Here is an 18,226-nt window from a genome sequence, read left to right as displayed (position 1 = left end):
AATTACAGAGAGAGAAGGAGAGACAGAGAGGTCTTCCATCCGCTGGTTTGCTCCCCATTTGGCTGCAACGGCCAGGGCTGGGCCAAAGCCAAGAGCCAGGAGCTGAGTGGGTAGCAGGAGCCCAAGCACTTGGGTCATCTTCCGCTGCTTTCCCAGGCCACAGCAGAGAGCTGGATGGGAACCGGAGCAGCCGGGACTCGAGCCAGTGTCCACAGGGGATGGCAGTGTTGCAGGCGGTGGCTTCGCCCAGCTACGCCACAGCACCAGCTCCCACCCCGCCCCCTTTGCTCTGAGCGTGTGCTTTGGAAAACTCCCCTGAGCATCATCTCCTTGCTTTGGAACCCGCAGGTGCGTGCTTGGGAGGCCTGGAGGGTGCTTCCCGACCCAGGATGTCTCCCGGGGACCTGGAAGGCATCTCTGAGCTGTGAGCAGGTGGCCCTGCCGCCCTGATCTCGTTTTCGGAGGGCATCTCGCTCCAGGTTGCAAAACCACCGCCTGCCACAAAGCCGAGAGCAGCCTCCGTTTCCTCTGGGTAAGGCCAGTTAACACAGGGGTCACGTGTGACCAGGTGATGCTGGTGGGGGCCTGGCCCTCCCCCGGGGGCACAGGCGTGGATGCGGGCGTGGCTGCCTGCCCCGGAAGCACAGGGAGCCCCTCTCCTTCCTGGTCCCTTGGCGGGCGCCTGGGGCTCACAGCGCCTCCTGTGCACAGCAGGTTCTGCAGTGAAACCGATTCTTTCTCTTCCGCCTCTCTGGAGAGGGTCCCTGAGTCGGGAACCAGCGTCAATGCTATTTCCCCAAACGCCTTCTCTACATTTCACAATAAAAGACCGACACCTCCAAGGCGCTCCATAGTTCCAGAAGACTTTCCACCCACCCTTTTCCTCAATTGTCACAAAAAAAAGGAGGCATTAAGCCCGACTGCAGGGGCGTGTTTGGGATGCCCACCTTCCATAGCCGATTGCCCGAGTCCTGGTTCCAGCTTCCGGCTACCGTGCACCCTGGGAGGTGACGGCTCACGTATGTGGGTCCCTGCACCCTCAGGGGAGACCCAGGCTGAGTTCTGGGATCCCACCCTCAGCCGGGCCCAGCCCTGGCAGCTGTGGGTGTTGGGGAGTGACCGCTGGATGGGAAATCTCTGCCTCTCTCTCTCTGCCTTCCAAGCAGGATGAGCCAGTGGTTGTGAGACCTCTCTCTGGCTTTCTGCTGTCCCCCTGTGTGACTCTGGCTTTCAAAAAAAAGACGACGAAGTCTTCATTGTGACTCATTTCTACCTTCTACCTGAGGCACCTGACTTATTCCAGAGAGAACACTCTGGGCAGAGAAGCGGTCCAGCCCAGAGAACTGGCCCATCCCAGCACAGTGGTGAGGCCGCACAGATGGGTCAGAGTCCAGAGGTGTCCCGTCTCATTCTAACCCTGGGAGCTCTGCCGGGGGTGGGGTAGGTCTCCTGAGCGTAACTGCTGCCAGCCCTGTGTGTTGATGACAGCAGCGGGAGCCCCTCGCGGCTGGGCTCACCCCAGGACAGTGCACAGGGAGGGACCCGCTGGCCGCAGGGCGATGGATGACACAGATGGCAGATGAGGATCTGTGGTGGTGATCCTGGGACTTCCGTGAGCACACATGGGCCCAGAGCTCTCAGACAGCAGGCTAGGAAGTCCAGAGAGGCCCGCTCCGGCCCCATTACCTCCCACAGGAAGTCCTCTTCACACCCAACAGGAAGTGCTTCCTCCGCCATGACCCCAAGTGAGTGTGAACATGTGTCAGCATGTTTGTGGGTCCCTTTGCATGCATGTGCAAACACACAGTGTGTGAATGTGTGCACGTTAGCATGAACACATGTGAGCGTGTGCATGGGTGTCGGGGTATGTGAGCCCGCATGTGTCTCTGGGTGGGGTGTACACATGGGAGTGGGAGTGGGAATGTGCCTACCCATGGCTTCCCCAAGTTCTACCCATCTTGGATTCTGGGCTGGCTCTCAGCAGCGGCCCTGTGTGGGGCAGGTGGAGTCCCAGCTCTCTGACAGGTGGACTGAGGCTGGCCACATTCTGGCGGCGTGGGACAGCGAGTTCCGGAGCGTTCTCTCCCCTGGGGTCACCACGTGGGTTCTCTCCTCTCCAGTGTTCACATGGAAGAGCAGATGCGGGACGTCCCAGCAGCCGTCGTGTGAAAACACAGGAACGCATTCTGTCTGCGGCCACTGTGGGTTAAATGGACTCACCGCGGTCTCTCCTGCCGTGTCTGCATGGAAGGGAGGCTGACGGAGAGCAAGGCGGAGGCTGTTCTTTGAAGGCTTCTGAAAAACCGTACGAGTGGAGTATAAACAGAAAGCGAGCTGGAGTGGTGTTTTGAGGGATTCCAAACGGCCAGCGCGTCCTCAGAGTGAAACGTCCTGGTGCTGTCCCCTCTCTCTGGGTCTGTGTGTGTGTGTGTGTGTGTGGGGGGGGTGTCCCCGCTGGGTCATGGCACGAGGAGCATGGGCTTCAGGCTTGAATGGACCTGGGTTTAACCCCTGAGCCTCACTTTCTTCATCTGGATAGTGGCATGAAGACCCCCTTCACGGTAAGGTGGAGAAGAACAAGGCACTCACGGGGCCAGCGCTGTGGCGTAGCGGATAAAGCCACTGCCTGCAGTGCCAGCATCCCATATGGGCGCCAGTTCGAGACTCAGCTGCTCCACTTCCGATCCAGCTCTCTGCTATGGCCTGGGAAAGCAGTAGATGGGCCAAGTCCTTGGACCCCTGCACCTGCATGGGAGACCTGGAGAAAGCTCCTGGCCTCGTCCTGGCCCAGCCCCAGGCAATGGAGCCATTCAGGGAGTGAACCAAAAGATGGAAGGTCTCTCTCTCTCTCCCTTTCTGTAACTCTGCCTTTCAAATAAATAAGTAAATAAATCTTTAAAAAGAGTATTGCGGCTTAGTCCGACTGTGAGTTCTTAACCACGGCCTCATCCCCAACCTCACTGCTTCGTTCCGGGCACACGGGTCCATCCTAGGGGCACAGGTTCTGAGACGGTGTCTACAACACCGCAGTCCCACGCCGCGTTTCCAAATGTCTGCGTTTGCTGAAATCACGTTTTCTGTTTATTCACTTACTGCTAATAAAATCTTATTTTTTGAATACTATATTGCAGCTTTTAAATGTATTCTTTTCTGATTGAAACCTAAAAGATATCTCTGTGGACAGCAGTCCTGCCCGGAGCAATGCTTCTCTCTAACGGGCTGCATTCCAGGGCTCCTCGCTGTGGGGACCCCTGACCTGGGGCATGACTTCCACGTTCCCCTTTATTAAAAGTAGTCATTTGGTTAATTATCATATGTATTTGAAAGCCAGAGCAGCACAGAAAAAAGCAGAGACCAAGAAGTTCTTCCATCCGCTGGGTCACTCCCCAAATGCAAGCAAGAGCCAAGGGCTGGGCTGAGCCAAAGCCAGGAGCCTGGAACTTCACCAGCGTCTCCCACACTGGGTGGCAGGGACCCAGAACCACCTGCTACCTCCTGGCACACATGAGCCGGATGCAGAGCCAGGACTGGAACCCAGGCTCCTCGACCCAGGACACAGGTGTTCCGAGCCCCCAGCCCCAGCCCTGCCTCACGTCCTGTCCGGGCATCTGTCGTGGTGCAGAGGCTGCAGCGCAGCCCTGAGAGGTTCATCCACTGGGAGTAAACGCGTAGCAACCGAGGTGCGGTGTCAGGCTGGGAGGGCCCCCGGGGACCTCTGTTCTGTGTTTGGGGCACAAGGGGATTCTGCTGCTGATCCAAACAACCAGGACGGGGCTCAGCCACGCACCTGGAAGCTTCCTCTGAGCCGAACAAGAGTTTATCCTGCGCCGAACACGATGCCTCAGCTCTGCAGGCCCAGCCACGAAAGGCCACGCACAGCGTGGAACGTCACATCGTGAGCCACAAAGTTTCCACTGGGAAACCTAAGCATCTGTTTCACACATAACCTGGTGGCCATGGAAACAAAACCCCGATCACCTGCCGCGCCGTCACTGTCACGATCTTCCCTTCCCGTCCCAAGGACTTTCCGGCTCCTGTCCCTGCGCGGAGTCGTCTTCGTGGCCATGGGCCTGCACGCGTCTCTGTTCTGACTTCATGTGATTAAATGTTTTTAAAGATTTATTTATTTATTTGAAAGTCAGAGTTACAGAGAGAGAGAGAGAGAGAGAGAGAGAGAGAGAGAGGTCTTCCATCCAGTGGTTCACTCCCCAAATGGCCACCACGGCCAGAGCTGGGCCAATCTGAAGCCAGGAGCCAGGAGCTTCTTCCGGGTCTCCCACACTGGTTCAGGGGCCCAAGGACTTGGGCATCTTCCACTGCTTTCCCAGGCCACAGCAGAGAGCTGGATCATAAGTGGAGCAGCCGGGACTTGAACTGGTGCCCACGTGGGATGCCGGCACCGCTGATAGCGGCTTTACCTGCTGTGCTGATCAAATGCTTTTCAGTGCTGACGAGACACTCCCACCATGCACTGCAGCGCCTGTGATGTCACAGCCGACGCTCCATGGTGGCTCCATGCTCTCGTTACCTGCGGCAGATCCTGAATGGAACCGGCATCTCAGTGGCCAGCGCTCAGGGAGAGGGTGCTGGGCGAGGCTCCGGGCCAGCCGCGCTCCTGACCTCTGGCCCACATTGTCCCACCGTGTGAAGGGCGCCTTTCTGCACCCGATGGGCCACTTTGATCGGACGCCAGTTCAGAGCTGGGAGTAAGAGAATACTCGGCACTAGATGGAGGGAGTCAGATTCTGCAGGACGAGACGAGACCCAGGGGGGCGGCCGGGGCCACTGGATACTCAGCTTTCCCCAAAGATGCCATCAGCACCGAGGAGAATGGGCTGTGTCACGAAGGCGCCCCGAGGGGGACGGCCATGGCGGAGGCAAGCGTTAATGAGGGGACATAAGGGACAGCTCCCCGGGAGCGCTCCCTCTGCAGCCATCGCCGCCTGCAGCGCAGGGAACAGAGGCGTCTTCTCCAAGCCTGGGCGGCTCGGGGAGACTCAGCGACTGCAGGGGAGACCAGAGTCGTGGGCCTCCACCGTTGCACCATGCGTGGGGCCCTGGGGCTGGCCCTCCTGGCTCTGGCCAGCGCCGTGAGCTTGAGCTGGGCCAGCGGCTTCACAGGTGAGGAGGGGGCTCCAAGGGAGGGGGTCTTGGGAGGGCAGCTCCTGCTGAGACTGGGCAGGTGAGGACGTGTTACTCAGAGGCAGCGAATGCTCGTGGCTGAACTTGCCGTCCTGTGGCTGCACGCAGGAGCCGGCCAAGGTGGGGCAGCAGCCCCTCCGACAGGAGCGCGCCTCATATGCCTGGGGTGGGGGGTCCCCTGAGTTCTGGGTCTGCAGGGGCCCAGCTCTGCATTTGTGGGGGTGACGTGGACACTGCAGGTCCTCGGGCCACGCTGAGAATGCTGGGGACAGGTGTCCTGAGCGGGCAGTGGACGTGCAAGGGCAGAGTTCCCAGCAGGGAAGCGCGGGCGCTGGCGGAAGCCTCAGAGGCACAGGATTAGCAAGGTGGCTCAAACAACCCCGCAGGTTTGGGGTCTGCAAACCCTCAACCATGCCTCCGAGGGTCCGCCCTCTGCCGACCAGAACGGACGGGGCCTCTGCCTCGCAACTCAGCTTCCTTCTACGGAGCTGCAAAGCTCCCACCCAGAAGCAGGAATTTGCGCGGATTATGGGTTTTTTTGAACTTGAGTTTTCTGTCGGCGTGGGTGGTGTGCGCTCAGTGGCAGTAGGATGGGCAGGGCCTGCTGGGAGCCTTCTGCTCTGGGCTCTGCTAGGCGTGCAGGTGACCCAGGGGCTCCCAGAGACGTGGAAAACAAGACAAGGCAAGCATCTCCCGGGTTTCATAGGAGACCAGTGCGTGCGTGTGTGTGTGTACAGGAGTATGAGTGTGTATAAATGTGTGTGTACAGGAGTATGTGTGCATGAGTGAGCATGAGTGTGTAAATGTGTGTGTACAGGAGTATGTGTGCATGATTGTGTGAATGTGTACAAGTGTGTGTGTGTGTGTGTGCGGGCCCTGCTGGTGACCCGCTGGAGCTCTGTAGTGACCAGGCGCAGCCCGGGGGCTCCCTGGGGACCAGGCCCTGTCGCGGATGCACACGGGCAGCGTGTCCTCCTAGCTTCGATCTGCCTGGCTGACATCTCAGTGCAAGCAGCCTGGTGTGTCCTGCTCAGCAGTGCCCCTGGACCGTGACCCGGCGGCCCCTCACCCAGGCCGCTTTTGAGCCCTCGGCCGAGCTCACCTGGGCCAAGCCAAGTCCCAGGGCTTCCTGCTCCTCACCCCGTGCTGGGGACCATTCCCTAGAGGCCGGGCCAGCGCTCAGGAGAGACTGGGGACCAGCGAGCCGAAGGGAGGGGGCTGCCGCTACGGGCTTGCTCCATGACCAGCGGCCTCCCCCACGGCTCTGGGGCCTGTGGCAAGCCCATGGGTCTGGTGGTCTGCACGCCTGTGGGTGGCTGTGAGGTCCACGCTGGGGTCGGAGCCACTGCCCACGGCGGGAGTGAAGACAGCCGCGGCTCCGAGGGTGATTTCCACTCCCACCCCTGAATCCCTCCCCGTGAAGCAGCCCATGTGCTCCTGGAAGGACCCCCCAACCCCAGCGCTGAGCCCCGACCTGCAGGCTACGCGGTCGGTCCAGTAACACTGGAGCTCAGAGGCTGGGATCTGAAAATGCAATGGGTTCAAGCCGCTGGTTCACCCTGCACGCAGGCCACACGGGCGCTGAGGGGAGGGGCAGGGCCGGCCATGGGTCCTGTGGGGGAGGTGGAGGCGGAGGTGGGGGCGGGGCTGGCCGTGGGCCCGTGGGGGAGGTGGAGGCGGGGGCAGGGCCGACCGTGGGCCCCACGGGGCGGGGTTGGGGGGAGGCGGGGGGCAGGGCTGGCTGCTGCCCAGGCTGCTGGCAGGACCCTGTCCCACATCCGTGGTCCCTGGTGGTCCCCTGGCATGGAGCAGAACCCCCTGCAGCCCCACCTCCGTCTGCCTATGTCAGCCTGCAGCGGTGCCTCCCGCACAAGGTGATGGGAGCAGCCTGTCTCCAGGGTGTTGTGACTGCACCCATGAGGCAGCCCCCAGGCAGGAGAGGGACCCAGCGCCCGGGGAGGGAGATCTCACGCCCTTCTCCCCCACCCGGAGGCAGCGAACCTCTGAGCTCGCCCCAGGAAGCTGGCATTGGCTGTGCTGGCCTTGTGTTGAAAGCCGGTGACAAGTGTGTCACAGGAAAAGAAACTGCATGGCTCTCCGAAACGCGTTCGGCAACCCCACGGGCCGATCCTTCCGTCCCATCTCCCCACGACCTCCTGGAGCCCCTCCACCAAGACCGTGCCACATTCATGTCCCGCGTGGCCCAGCGGAGCCCCACGGGGACTCGCTCATGCAGTCGGGAGTCGTGGTCACACAGCGGGGTTGCGACCTCCGGCCTCTGACCCCAACCCTGGGTGCTGGCTCAGCTGCTGGAACCCGGGCTGGGCTGGGGGCGTCGCTCGGCCTGTGAAGGGGGCAGTCCTGGGACGCCAGGCCGGTGCCCGCTCACCTGCAGCGGCGCCCTCCGGCCCCCCACCCCTGGGTGCTGGCCCAGCTGCTGGAACCCGGGCTGGGCTGGGGGCGTCGCCCGGCCTGTGAAGGGGGCAGTCCTGGGACGCCAGGCCGGGGCCTGCTCACCTGCAGGGGTGCCCTCCAGCCTCTGACCCCACCCCTGGGTGCTGGCTCAGCTGCTGGAACCCGGGCTGGGCTGGGGGCGTCGCTCGGCCTGTGAAGGGGGCAGTCCTGGAACGCCAGGCCGGGGCCCGCTCACCTGCAGGGGTGCCCTCCGGCCCCCCACCCCACCCCTGGGTGCTGGCCCAGCTGCTAGAACCCGGGATGGGCTGGGGGCGTCGCCCGGCCTGTGAAGGGGGCAGTCCTGGGACGCCAGGCCGGGCCCGCTCCGGGCCCCGGGTGTCTGCTTCCTTCGCCCCCTCAACTCCGCACCCCCGCTGCAGAAAGGGGCCTGTCCCTGCTGGGCTACCAGCTGTGCGGCCGCCGCGTGACCCAGAGCGTCCGCAGACTGCAGGCCACGCGGTCGTCCAGCGTCACCTACGTGTCCTGCGGCGGCTGGATCCCGTGGAGGCGGTGCCCCAAGACGGTTTACAGGACACAGCTCCTGCCGGTGGACGTCCCTGAGCCCACCAACGTGACCGACTGCTGCGACGGCTACGAGCAGCTGGGCTTCTACTGCGTCCTGCGTGAGTCCCGCGCGGGGCCGGACAGGGCCAGGAGGTGCCTGCGCATGCGCGGGAGTCCTGGGGCGGGGCCGGGAGGCACCAGGATGCTCCCCTGCGCATGTGCATGAATCTGGGGGCGGAGCCTGGAGGTGCCAGGATGCTCCCTGCACGTGTGCGTGAGTCAGGGGGCAGGGCCGGGAGGCGCCAGGATGCACCCTGCGCATGCGCACGAGTCCTGGTCATTCTGCAACGCGGGTCTTCCATCTGGGTGGCGCCTCAGAGTCACCCGAGGCGTGGGCCGGCCTCTCGGGCCCGGTGCGGCTCCAGAACTGGCCTCTCTGGCCTGCTCCCCGGTGGCACTGAGGCTGTCCGGGCGCCTGGGCAGCGGGTGCCTGGGGCCGCCCTCAGAGGCGGTGTCGGCGTTGGTCGGGGACTCGGGCACCGGGGTCTTTTGCAGCCCCCAGGGTCCTCCTGCCTGCTGAGGTCGAGGGCCAGGGCCAGGGCTCCGCCCTCCCGTGTGAGTTCACGGGGCACGAGGCAGCAGGTGCCCTCGCGTGGACCCCGCCCCCAGGCCAGGCACGGAGGGGGCTTCAGGGTTCCAGGAGCGCTTCTTAGGCGTCCGCCTCTTCCGGCGGTGTCCCCAGGTCACCGCCGTCACCAACGCCCGGCTACCGCGAGGAGCCAGCCAGACCTCCCCCCCCCCCCAGACTACCACTCCTGCCTCCGCAGGACACGTAGGGGACCCCTCCTGCCCGTCCCCGGCCCTGCCCAAGGGCTGCCGGAGCCAGGGTGCCAGCCTGGGGCTGTGCCCGATGCTGCGCCTCCGGGGAGCAGCCCCCTTCCCGGGGGTGCTGGGGACCCCTGGGACCTGGCCGTGGCGGAGGAAGCCCTGGGGCAGGCGTGTTTGGACTGAGCTGTGATTTTTCGGCCGCAGACGGCTGGCTCTGTTCTGCCTGTCCCATCGTTCCTGAGGTGGCCACGCTTCTTCCTCCCTGCTGGCCGAGGTCACTCGGCCAAAGGGCAGGGGCGTGGTTGACCATGGCCCGCCTGCATCCCAGCTCCCAGGGTTGCAGAAGGGAGGGCCCTGCCCCTACCAGCCCGGGGAATGGCCTCCCGTGGGATCCCGGCGCCTCTGTTAGAAAGCCAGCACCTTTGATGTAGGACTTGGCAAGGCGAGGAGCGGGGAGAATGTTCTAGCTCGACAGTCCCAGGGCAGCCGGGGTGGGCGGGACAGTGGGGTCATGAACTCGTCCTCAATGTCCCAGGTCCTCCCTGGAGGACAGTACGGGGTGCCCTAGGGTCCCAGAGGGATCGTTCTAATAACGGTGGCGAGAAGGCAGCAGGAGCTCAGGAGGAAAGAGGAAGAAGAGGATGGGAGGGGAAGTGACCCTCGGGGGTGCACCTGCAGAACAGGCCAGCTGCTCCCTGTCCCCGAAGGACCAAACGCTCTGGCCCCCGGGCCTCAGGCTGCTGTGCATGGGGCTGCTCTGGCCCCCGGGGCCTCGGGCCACTGTGTGTGGGGCTGCTCTGGCCCCCGGGGCCTCGGGCCACCATGCGTGGAGCTGCTCTGGCCCCCGGGGCCTCGGGCCGCTGTGCATGGGGCTGCTCTGGCCCCCGGGGCCTCGGGCTGCTGTGTGTGGGGCTGCTCTGGCCCCCGGGGCCTCAGGCCACCATGTGTGGGGCTGCTCTGGCCCCCGGGGCCTTGGGCCACCATGTATGGGGCTGCTCTGGCCCCCGGGCCTCGGGCCTCCGTGTGTGGGGCTGCTCTGGCCCCTGGGGCCTCGGGCCACCATGCGTGGGGCTGCTCTGGCCCCTGGGCCTCAGGCTGCCATGTATGGGGCTGCTCTGGCCCTCTGGGCCTCGGGCCACCATGTATGGAGCTGCTCTGGCCCTCTGGGCCTTGGGCCGCCATGCGTGGGGCTGCTCTGGCCCCCGGGGCCTCGGGCCGCTGTGCGTGGGCTGCTCCAGGTGCCGGCTCCTTTCCAGGGCGGTCTCCCTGGTCCCTACATGCAGCCCTGCAGTCTCATTGCTGCAGACGGGACTTTGTTCTAGCACTGAGCCAATACTCAGCAAGTGCTCAGGAAGGGTGTGGTCTGAGTGGGTGGGTGAGGCACGGGGCAGGAAGCAGCAGGGCGCTCTGGGAGAGGGGCCTGGAGCCCCTACACCGATGCTCTGGGGTCTAGAGGAGGAGGAGCCCCCAGCCCTGTGGCGGCTCCCGGGGGGTTGTGTTCAGGACACCACCGATGTACTTTATTAATTGTGCCATTTTCCCCAGCTCTGAATCGGTCAGGGGAATTCATATCGCGCCCTGGGGTCTGCCCAGCAGTGGGGCCGGGACCATCCGCGTCTGCGTGCAGTGTAGACACCGACTGCCCTGGACTTCAGAAGTGCTGCCCCTGGCCGGGGGGCCTCCACTGTGTGGCCCCCGCACCCCGAGGTAGGGCTGCTGTAGGCCGAGGGGCAGCAGGGAGGGCCCTGGTGAGGCCTGGGTGGGAGGCGTCTGTCTGGGAGTGGCAGCCCCAGCTTCACGGGGAGCCTCCCCCACCCCTGTGTGCACAGGGGGAGCTCACGCGTGTGTGTGCTCTTTGTCAAAATCCTGCCCCTGCAGCCCCAGGAGAGAAGCGCTAACGGCCCACCCAGGTGTCCTGGAGCGGGGGCTGAGACCCTCGTGGGGCAGAGCCCTAGGTCCTCGCTCGTCTGGGGAAGGCCTGGGGCCCCGGGTGTAGCTGTCAAAGCCACCGTGTCTCCCGGTGGGAGGTGTGGGTGCCAACCCTGAGCCAGCACAGGGGCCTGGCTGACGACCGTCTCCCAGCCCTGCACCCACCGTGTGCCCACGCTGCAGGCCTGGAAGGTTCTCACATGGCCGGGGAGGGTTCTCTCTGCTCCCAGAACGTTCCAAGCTAGAGAAACAGGTGCATAAAAGTATCCTACATATGAATTTGGTCTTGGTATACTGTAGTCACAAGCAATAGTCTAACCAATATCAAGTTTGTGTACCGTAATCTAGGTGTTAACTCTGCTACGGAATGGTTATGGTATGTATCGCATGTAACATGCTACATAGCGTGTTACGTAGCGTGTTACCGTCAGTAATCTGTTCTGCAGCACACGTAGTTACACGTTATGACACGACTTCATGTTAAGAGTATAAACAGCATAGATGAAATAAAGGAGTGGCACGACATCTAGTAATTCCATGTATGAGGGTAACGTTATGCTACAGTGAGGGCTGGGGGCTGTATTCACACCCTAGGAGGATCTGCTCCATGGAAGACCCAGCTCTGAGGGTCTCAGGCCTCCCGACTGCCCAGGGCCAGGGGTCCATGGCTGTCAGGGCGGGGAGGTGGGAAGGTTCTCTCCTGTGCCGCTCAGCAGTGGTGCCTCCCCAGCCCCCTGTCCCCCGGCCCCACCCGGTCCCAGGGCTTCTCCCTCAGTGGCGTTTGGGCGGCAGGTGCAGCCCCCGGGAGGAGCGTGCCGGGCTCCTGGTACAACGTGACCATGCTGGTGAAGATAGGCTTCGAGGACCTGCGGGGAGTGGACCCCCACCTGCTGAACCACACGCGCCTCCTGTGCTCGCTGGTAGGTGGGGGACAGCCGGCTGGCCAGGCCAGGGTGCGGCCGGCAGGCAGGCCAGGGCTGTCTGCTAGCAGCCTCCGAGGGGCCGGCTCTGGGCCAGAGCTGAAGCCCTAATTTAACAATTCAGCCTTGGTGGTGGTGGTGGGGGGGTGATTTCCAGACAGCAGCATGCACCCGACTGAGGCGTGTGAGCCGCCTTGCTGTCAGCGGTAGCGTGTTGAGGTGGGGAGCACGGAACCCCTCGTGCCGTGCAGCTGTCACATGTAAGCAGACCAGCGTCTCAGATGAGACGGTGCGTGCACCCTGCAGCTCTGGCCTCCCCTTGCCTCCCCACCCCTGCAGCCGTGGCGCCCGCTCCTGCTCCTGTGCCACTGCCCTGGGCAGCGCGGAGGCGGGAACCGGGGAGCAGGGTTCTCCAGGGCCGAGCCCTCGGCGTCCTGGGCTCTGCGTGTCGCCTCCAGCAGCCACCTTCCTGGCTCTGTGACGAAGGCCCCAGGTGCCCCCTTCAGTGACAGCTGTGAGTGCCCCAGCGAGCGGCCGGCGACTTCCAGCTGGGACATCGGCAGCGCTGGGCCCCACCCTCAGGCCTAGGATTCTCCACGTGCACAGAGCCGGCAGCACCCGAAGGGGCCTCCCCGGGGGTCCTCTGCTCTCGGGGCTGCCTGCTGGCCGGGCTCCGAGCTTGGCTTGATGTTCAGCTGTTGTGTCTTAAAGAACTAACAGGTTTTTTTTTTTTAAATGTTGATGTGTATCTTTAATGTTTATTTGAAAGGCAGTGATTAGATGATAGATGATAGACAGATATAGCTAGATAGATGGTTGATAGATAGGTAGAGCTCTCCTGGTGCTGGTTCACTCCCCGGATTCCCGCCAAGGCCAGGGCTGGGCTCGGCTCAGCAAAGGGTCTCCCACATGGGTGGCAGGTCTCAGCGACACGAGCATGCCTTGTGCCTCCTACAGCGCGCATCAGGAGGAGGCTGGGACCCAGCCCAGGCACGCTGATGTGGGTCGTGGGCTTCTCCAGCAACAGCTTTCTTAAAAGATTTATTTATTTTTGGCCAGCACCGCAGCTCAACAGGCTAATCCTCCGCCTGCGGCGCCGGCACCCCAGGTTCTAGTCCCAGTCGGGGCACTGGATTCTGTTGCCCCTCTTCCAGTCAGCTCTCTGCTGTGGCCCGGGAAGGCAGTGGAGGATGGCCCGAGTGCTTGGGCCCTGCACCCACATGGGAAACCAGGAGAAGCACCTGGCTCCCGGCCGCAGCGGCCATTGGGGGGGAGGTGAAAGGAAGACCTTTCTCTCTGTCTCTCTCTCTCACTGTCCACTCTGCCTGTCAAAAAAAAAAAAAAAAAAAAAGGAAAGATTTATTTATTTTATTTGAAAGGCAGAGTTACAGAGAGGCAGAGGCAGAGAGAGTGGTCATCCATCTGCTGGTTCATTCCCCAAATGGCTGCAGCAGCCAGAGCTGTAGAGATCCGAAGCCAGGAGCCAGGAGCCTCCTTCGGGTCTCCCACGTGGGTGCAGGGGCCCAGGCACTTGGCCCATCTTCCACTGCTTTTCCAGGTCATAGCAGAGAGCTAGATCAGAAGTGGAACAGCCGGGACTCGAACCGGTGCCCATATGGGATGCTGGTGCTGCAGGTGGAGGCTTTACCCGCTACGCCACAGCACCAGTCTCATTCAGCAACATCTTAACCACTGAACTGAATGCTCTCCTGCTCAGTGATTTCTTTTTTTTTTAAGATTTATTTTATTTATTTGAAAGGCAGAGTTACAGAGAGAGAGGGAGGGAAGAAGGGAGGGAGAGAGAGAGAGAGAGAGAGAGAGAGAGAGAGAGGTCTTCACCACTAGTTCACTCCCCAAATGGCTAAAACTGCTGGGGTTGGGCCAGACCAAAGCCAGGAGCCAGAGCTTCATCTGAGTCTCCCACATGGGTGCAGGGGCCCAAGCACTTGGGCCATCTTTGGCTGCTTTTCCAGGCCATGAGCAGGGATCCAGATAGGAAGCAGAGCAGCTGGGACTCAAACCGGCGCCCATCTGGGCTGCCAGTGTCTCAGGAGGCAGCTTCACCCACTGCTCCACACGCCATCCCCGGGACTCTGCTCGCGTGAACACCATGTGACACTCTCGTTCTGGTTCCCAGGTCACCAGTGCCCTGCAGCCGCTGAACTCCTCGGTCCACCACCTGCACTCGGCGGGCAGGGACACCTCCACCACGCTGTCGCAGCTGCTGCTGGGCCTGCCGCAGCCGGCGCCCATGGCCAGCGTCTCCAGTAAGCTGGACGACCTCGTGCGGCGCGTCTACGAAGTGGTCAGCGTCCAGGTGCAAGGTGGGTGCTCCCTCGGGGCGGGGAGGGCGCGGGGCCTGGACAGCCTGATGCAAGGTGCACTCGGGGGCTGGATCCTGGAGGCCGAGTTCAGGGGCAGAGGAAGCGCTGGCTCATCCTGCTTCCCAGCCAGGTGCATGGGGCGGCACATCCCGGCACAAGCCAGGCTCCACGCCACCTTCCCAGCCAGACCTGGGGGCATGTGTCGCCTGCCTCCCCTCCGTCTCCTCCCCACACCCTCCCCGTCGCTCCCCTTCCCCTGAGCTGCTGCCGACCCACGGCAGAGAGAGCCTCATCTCCCCAGGCCCTCCCCTGCCTCTCCCTGGCCTGGCCAAGGACCTGCTGGTCTCTGGGAGGCTCCTCCGGCAGAATTTGTACAAAGCTTGGTTTGTACCGGGAGCCTGGTTTCTGGCCGACACTTGCTGTTTTATTTATCTGTGTATTTTGGGCTAGGTCAGGAGTTGGCAGACTCTCTGGAGAGGGCCAGATGGGAAATGTTTTTTGGCCACGGCCTCCGTCTCACCCCCTCGTCTCTGCCACGGGAATTCGAGAGCCGCCACAGACGGCAAGCACTGTGGCCAGGTGCACTCCCGGGAGAGTCTCCTGGGGCAGGAGGAGGTGGCCTGGGCTTGTGGCTCCCGGGCCGTGACACTGAAGCCACACCGGCTGCTGCCAGGGGATCTCAGGGACTGTGTGGATCCTCCCTGGAAATCCACGGATGTTCTCGGAGTCGAAGCCGCCATATGGCGGTGCCAGTCCCTGCCAGCCTTCCCTCGTCTGTCCCGACAACACTCGTCACGCAGAGGTCACTGGGACACCCCTGGAGGGAGCCAGTGGTCCCAGAGAGACCCCATGCCGGGGTCTGCCACCTACTGCCTTCCCAGTTGCATCCTGGGGCACCCTGGGAAGGGGCACCTTGGGGAGGGGTGTCGGGGGAGCAGACTGCGCGATGTGGGCTTTGCTTGGGTGGGGGAGGTCTCAAGAAGTCTTATCTGTGAGGAGGGGAGATGGCCCGACGAGAAGCTATGATTGATAAGGAGCTAACACTCACTCATTTTGCCCCAGAGAAGGGGCCTGGAGCTCCCGGGTGCCCCATGTGTGCCCCGTGGCAGCCACGGCGGGCTCTGGCTTTGTCCCCCTGCTCTCTGCACGTGGCAGGGCCTCGTCTGTGGTCGGTGCTCCGGGGCTGTTTCTGTCCACCAGAGGCCAGTGGCGTCCACCCAGGAGTGCCAGCCCTGAGGGGAGGGCAGCGGCTGCCTGGTTTTTTCCTCAGTGCAGAGAAGCACGGGCTCTCGTGGTTTTTCTCTGGGTTCCCTCGTTTTGTAACCGCTCAGCCTTAGTCGTAAGGGTTCTTCAAAAAGTTCATGGAAAACAGCAGCGAGGAACATACGTCTGTTCTGGGGCATGAAAGTTTGAAATCTGTGCAGTTTTTCTGTAATACACATTTCCATGAGCTTTTTGTATGCATGAATTTCATATTTTTTTTGCACAAAAATAATATTATTTTTTAAATTCCATGTCCATGGGCTTTTTTGAAGATTGCTTAAGTGTGGATTTAAAAATTGTGTTTATGTTAATAAAAATGCTCAATTCTGTTTCACACAAACTTCTCAAAGTGCCCCAGTGTAGCCCAAAGTGAGCCGCTCGGGCACGAGCAGGTGCAGCTACTGTTATGCCCCAAGTCCGTGGTCCCCCGAAAGTCACACCACCAGAGACCGAAGTTGAAGCTAATAAGCAGGGTCGTTTTTATTACAAGTTCAAACTCGGGCCTCTCAGTGCCTCCAGGAGAGGAAGCCCCCCGAGAAGCCCTGAGCCTAATTCTTACAGAGCTTGTATTATCATGTACAAGCAAGTGTTAAGGGGATGCTGTAGATCAAGTTCACACTTCTGATAAGTCCCGGCATTGCAGCTGCTGACTCGGGGTAGTGGCTGGTTGTTATCTAAAGCTTTGAACCCTATAGGTATAGATAATTACATTCCTGGACCTGGGCCAGGGTAGGGTCACAGCTGGCCAGATGGAGGGAAGGGGAGTGTACGATAGCGAGTGCCAGGAATGGGCAGCGGTTCGGGTCGTACAATAATCAACTTAATATAGTTACTGGATTACTTAGCTCAACATCTAACATAATACATATTATAAAGTCAAAGACATCTAGCATTGCTTCTTTTTGCTATTGGTTGCCTAACAAGCTAACGTGGTTACACTTTAGGTTACATTGAAATAATGAGAGCACTAGTACAATGGGTAATAAGGGCATAGTAAAAGCTGGTTGTGCAGGTGCCTTCTCACTACCAGCTGGGCATCTGTGTGCCCAGCCCGGGTATGGGCAGGGCTCAGATGGAGGCCCGGGGGCTGGCAGAGGCAGCCCTGGCCACTGCCTGCCCAGTGCACCTGCTGTCGGATCCGTGCTGGACACGGGCGAGGGGTCAGTGAGAATGGGGAGTCACAGCCTGCTCCGCTTGTCCACAGATGTGGACGAGTGCCTCTTCGACGGACTCAGGGCCTGCTCGGGAGAGGAGCTGTGCATTAACGTGGAGGGCTCGCACCAGTGCACCGGCCACCAGGGCTCGCCCGCTCCGTCTGCCCAGCCTCGGAGCCGCCTGGATGAAGGTAATGCCTGGGCTCTTCCGGATGGGGCGGGGATGGCCTAAGGGATCCTCAAGGCTAGCCAGGCCGCAGGCCACAGAGGCCTCAGGCTCTGTCTGGGAGAGGGTGGCTGGCTCAGAGGCACAGAACAGTCACCACTTCTCCCAGCCGTCACCTCGTGGTCTGCCATTCTTGTACTTCCTCGTTGATTTTGCACGTGTTTATTCTAAAAGATTTATTTAGTAAAAGGCAGAGCGACAGAGAGACAGAGACAGACAGACAGACAGACAGATCTTCCATCTCCTGGTTTGCTCTTTAACTCTTTAAAGGGCTCCAACAGTCAGGGTTGGACTGCGATGAAGTCAGGAGCCGGGATTCCGTCCAGGTCTCCCATGGGTTGCAGGGCCTTCCCAGGTGCATTAGCAGGAAGTTGGATTGGAAGTGGAGGAGTCGGGACAAGATGCAGGCGTCCCAAGTGATGACTTAACCCGTTGAGCCACGGGGCCGGGCCCTTACACTTTTTTTTCTTTCAAAGATTTATTTATTTATTTATTTATTTATTTATTTATAAGGCAGAGCTACAGAGAGGCAGAGGCAGAAAGAGAGAGAGAGAGAGAGAGAGGTGTCTTCCATCCGCTGGTTCACTCCCTAGATGGCCACAATGGCCGGAGCTGTGCCGATCCAAAGCCAGGAGCCAGGAGCTTCTTCTGGGTCTCCCATGTGGGTGCAGGGGCCCAAGGACTTGGGCCATCTTCCACTGCCTTCTCAGGCCATAGCAGAGAGCTGGATTGGAAGTGGAGCAGTCGGAATTTGAACCAGTGCCCAAATGGGATGCCAGCACTGCAGGCAACAGCTTTACCTGCTACACCACAGCGCCGGCCCTCACACATGTTTTTAGGTGCCATTCACTATGCCAGATGCTGGTGTAGACACGTGCTAGTTGCTGGTGTAGACACGTGTGTGAGCAGGTCAAAGCCTTGGCTCTCAGGAGCCTTGTGAGAGAACATGCCGGATGTTTGGCAGGTGTGGTGTGGAGCAGGGTACCCATGGAGCTTGCTGAGACGTGTGTGTGTGTGTGTGTGTGTGGTGAATGCTTGCCATGGGGGCCACAGGGCTAAGCTGGACTGTCCCTGGCACCGCAAGGACACCCTCGATGGCAGAAGAACGTGCTGGGTGCTGGTGGAAGGCTGAGAAGGGAGTGCTTGGCTCTGTTGCAGGTGCGGGTCGGGGAGGGGGAAGGGGAAGGAGGTGGGGAGCCAGGTGTGTGCTAGGCGTTGGGCAAATGTGAAATAACTCCAATGACCTGTGGGTTCCCTAGCAGGGGCGCCGGCCACCTGGCAGCTGCTCCGGTGCCTGTGGGTGGCTCTGGGGAGGGCTGGGCCAGTGGCCTGGGCCAGGAGCCGGAGACTGCTGGGCCACGGGGCATGAGTGGGAGATGAGCAGGTGGAAACTTCCACTGTCAGGGCTGGGTGCTGACCTGGCAGGTGCCGCCCAGGGCCACCTCGGTTTTTATTTTGCTCGGTTTCATTTATTGGCAGTTA

The 18,226-nt window shown here is 61.3% G+C and overlaps 1 protein-coding gene across 1 annotated transcript in view; it reads left to right on the top strand.

Moving 5' to 3' along the window:
* Positions 1 to 5,045: 5,045 nt before the first annotated feature.
* UMODL1 (uromodulin like 1) overlaps positions 5,046 to 18,226 on the top strand; it is a 51,171-nt gene continuing 37,990 nt past the window's right edge. Inside the window, 7 exon segments of the mRNA XM_062174778.1 lie at positions 5,046 to 5,121; positions 7,977 to 8,219; positions 10,474 to 10,635; positions 11,656 to 11,777; positions 13,915 to 14,101; positions 16,569 to 16,677; positions 17,109 to 17,134. Coding sequence (XP_062030762.1) covers positions 5,046 to 5,121; positions 7,977 to 8,219; positions 10,474 to 10,635; positions 11,656 to 11,777; positions 13,915 to 14,101; positions 16,569 to 16,677; positions 17,109 to 17,134 — 925 coding nt within the window.

The sequence above is a fragment of the Lepus europaeus genome, chromosome 2 (assembly GCF_033115175.1).
Source record: "Lepus europaeus isolate LE1 chromosome 2, mLepTim1.pri, whole genome shotgun sequence".
Taxonomy (NCBI): Eukaryota; Metazoa; Chordata; class Mammalia; order Lagomorpha; family Leporidae; genus Lepus; species Lepus europaeus.
The sequence above is the reverse complement of the archived record's forward strand: the minus strand, read 5'-3'. Positions and strand labels throughout refer to the sequence as shown.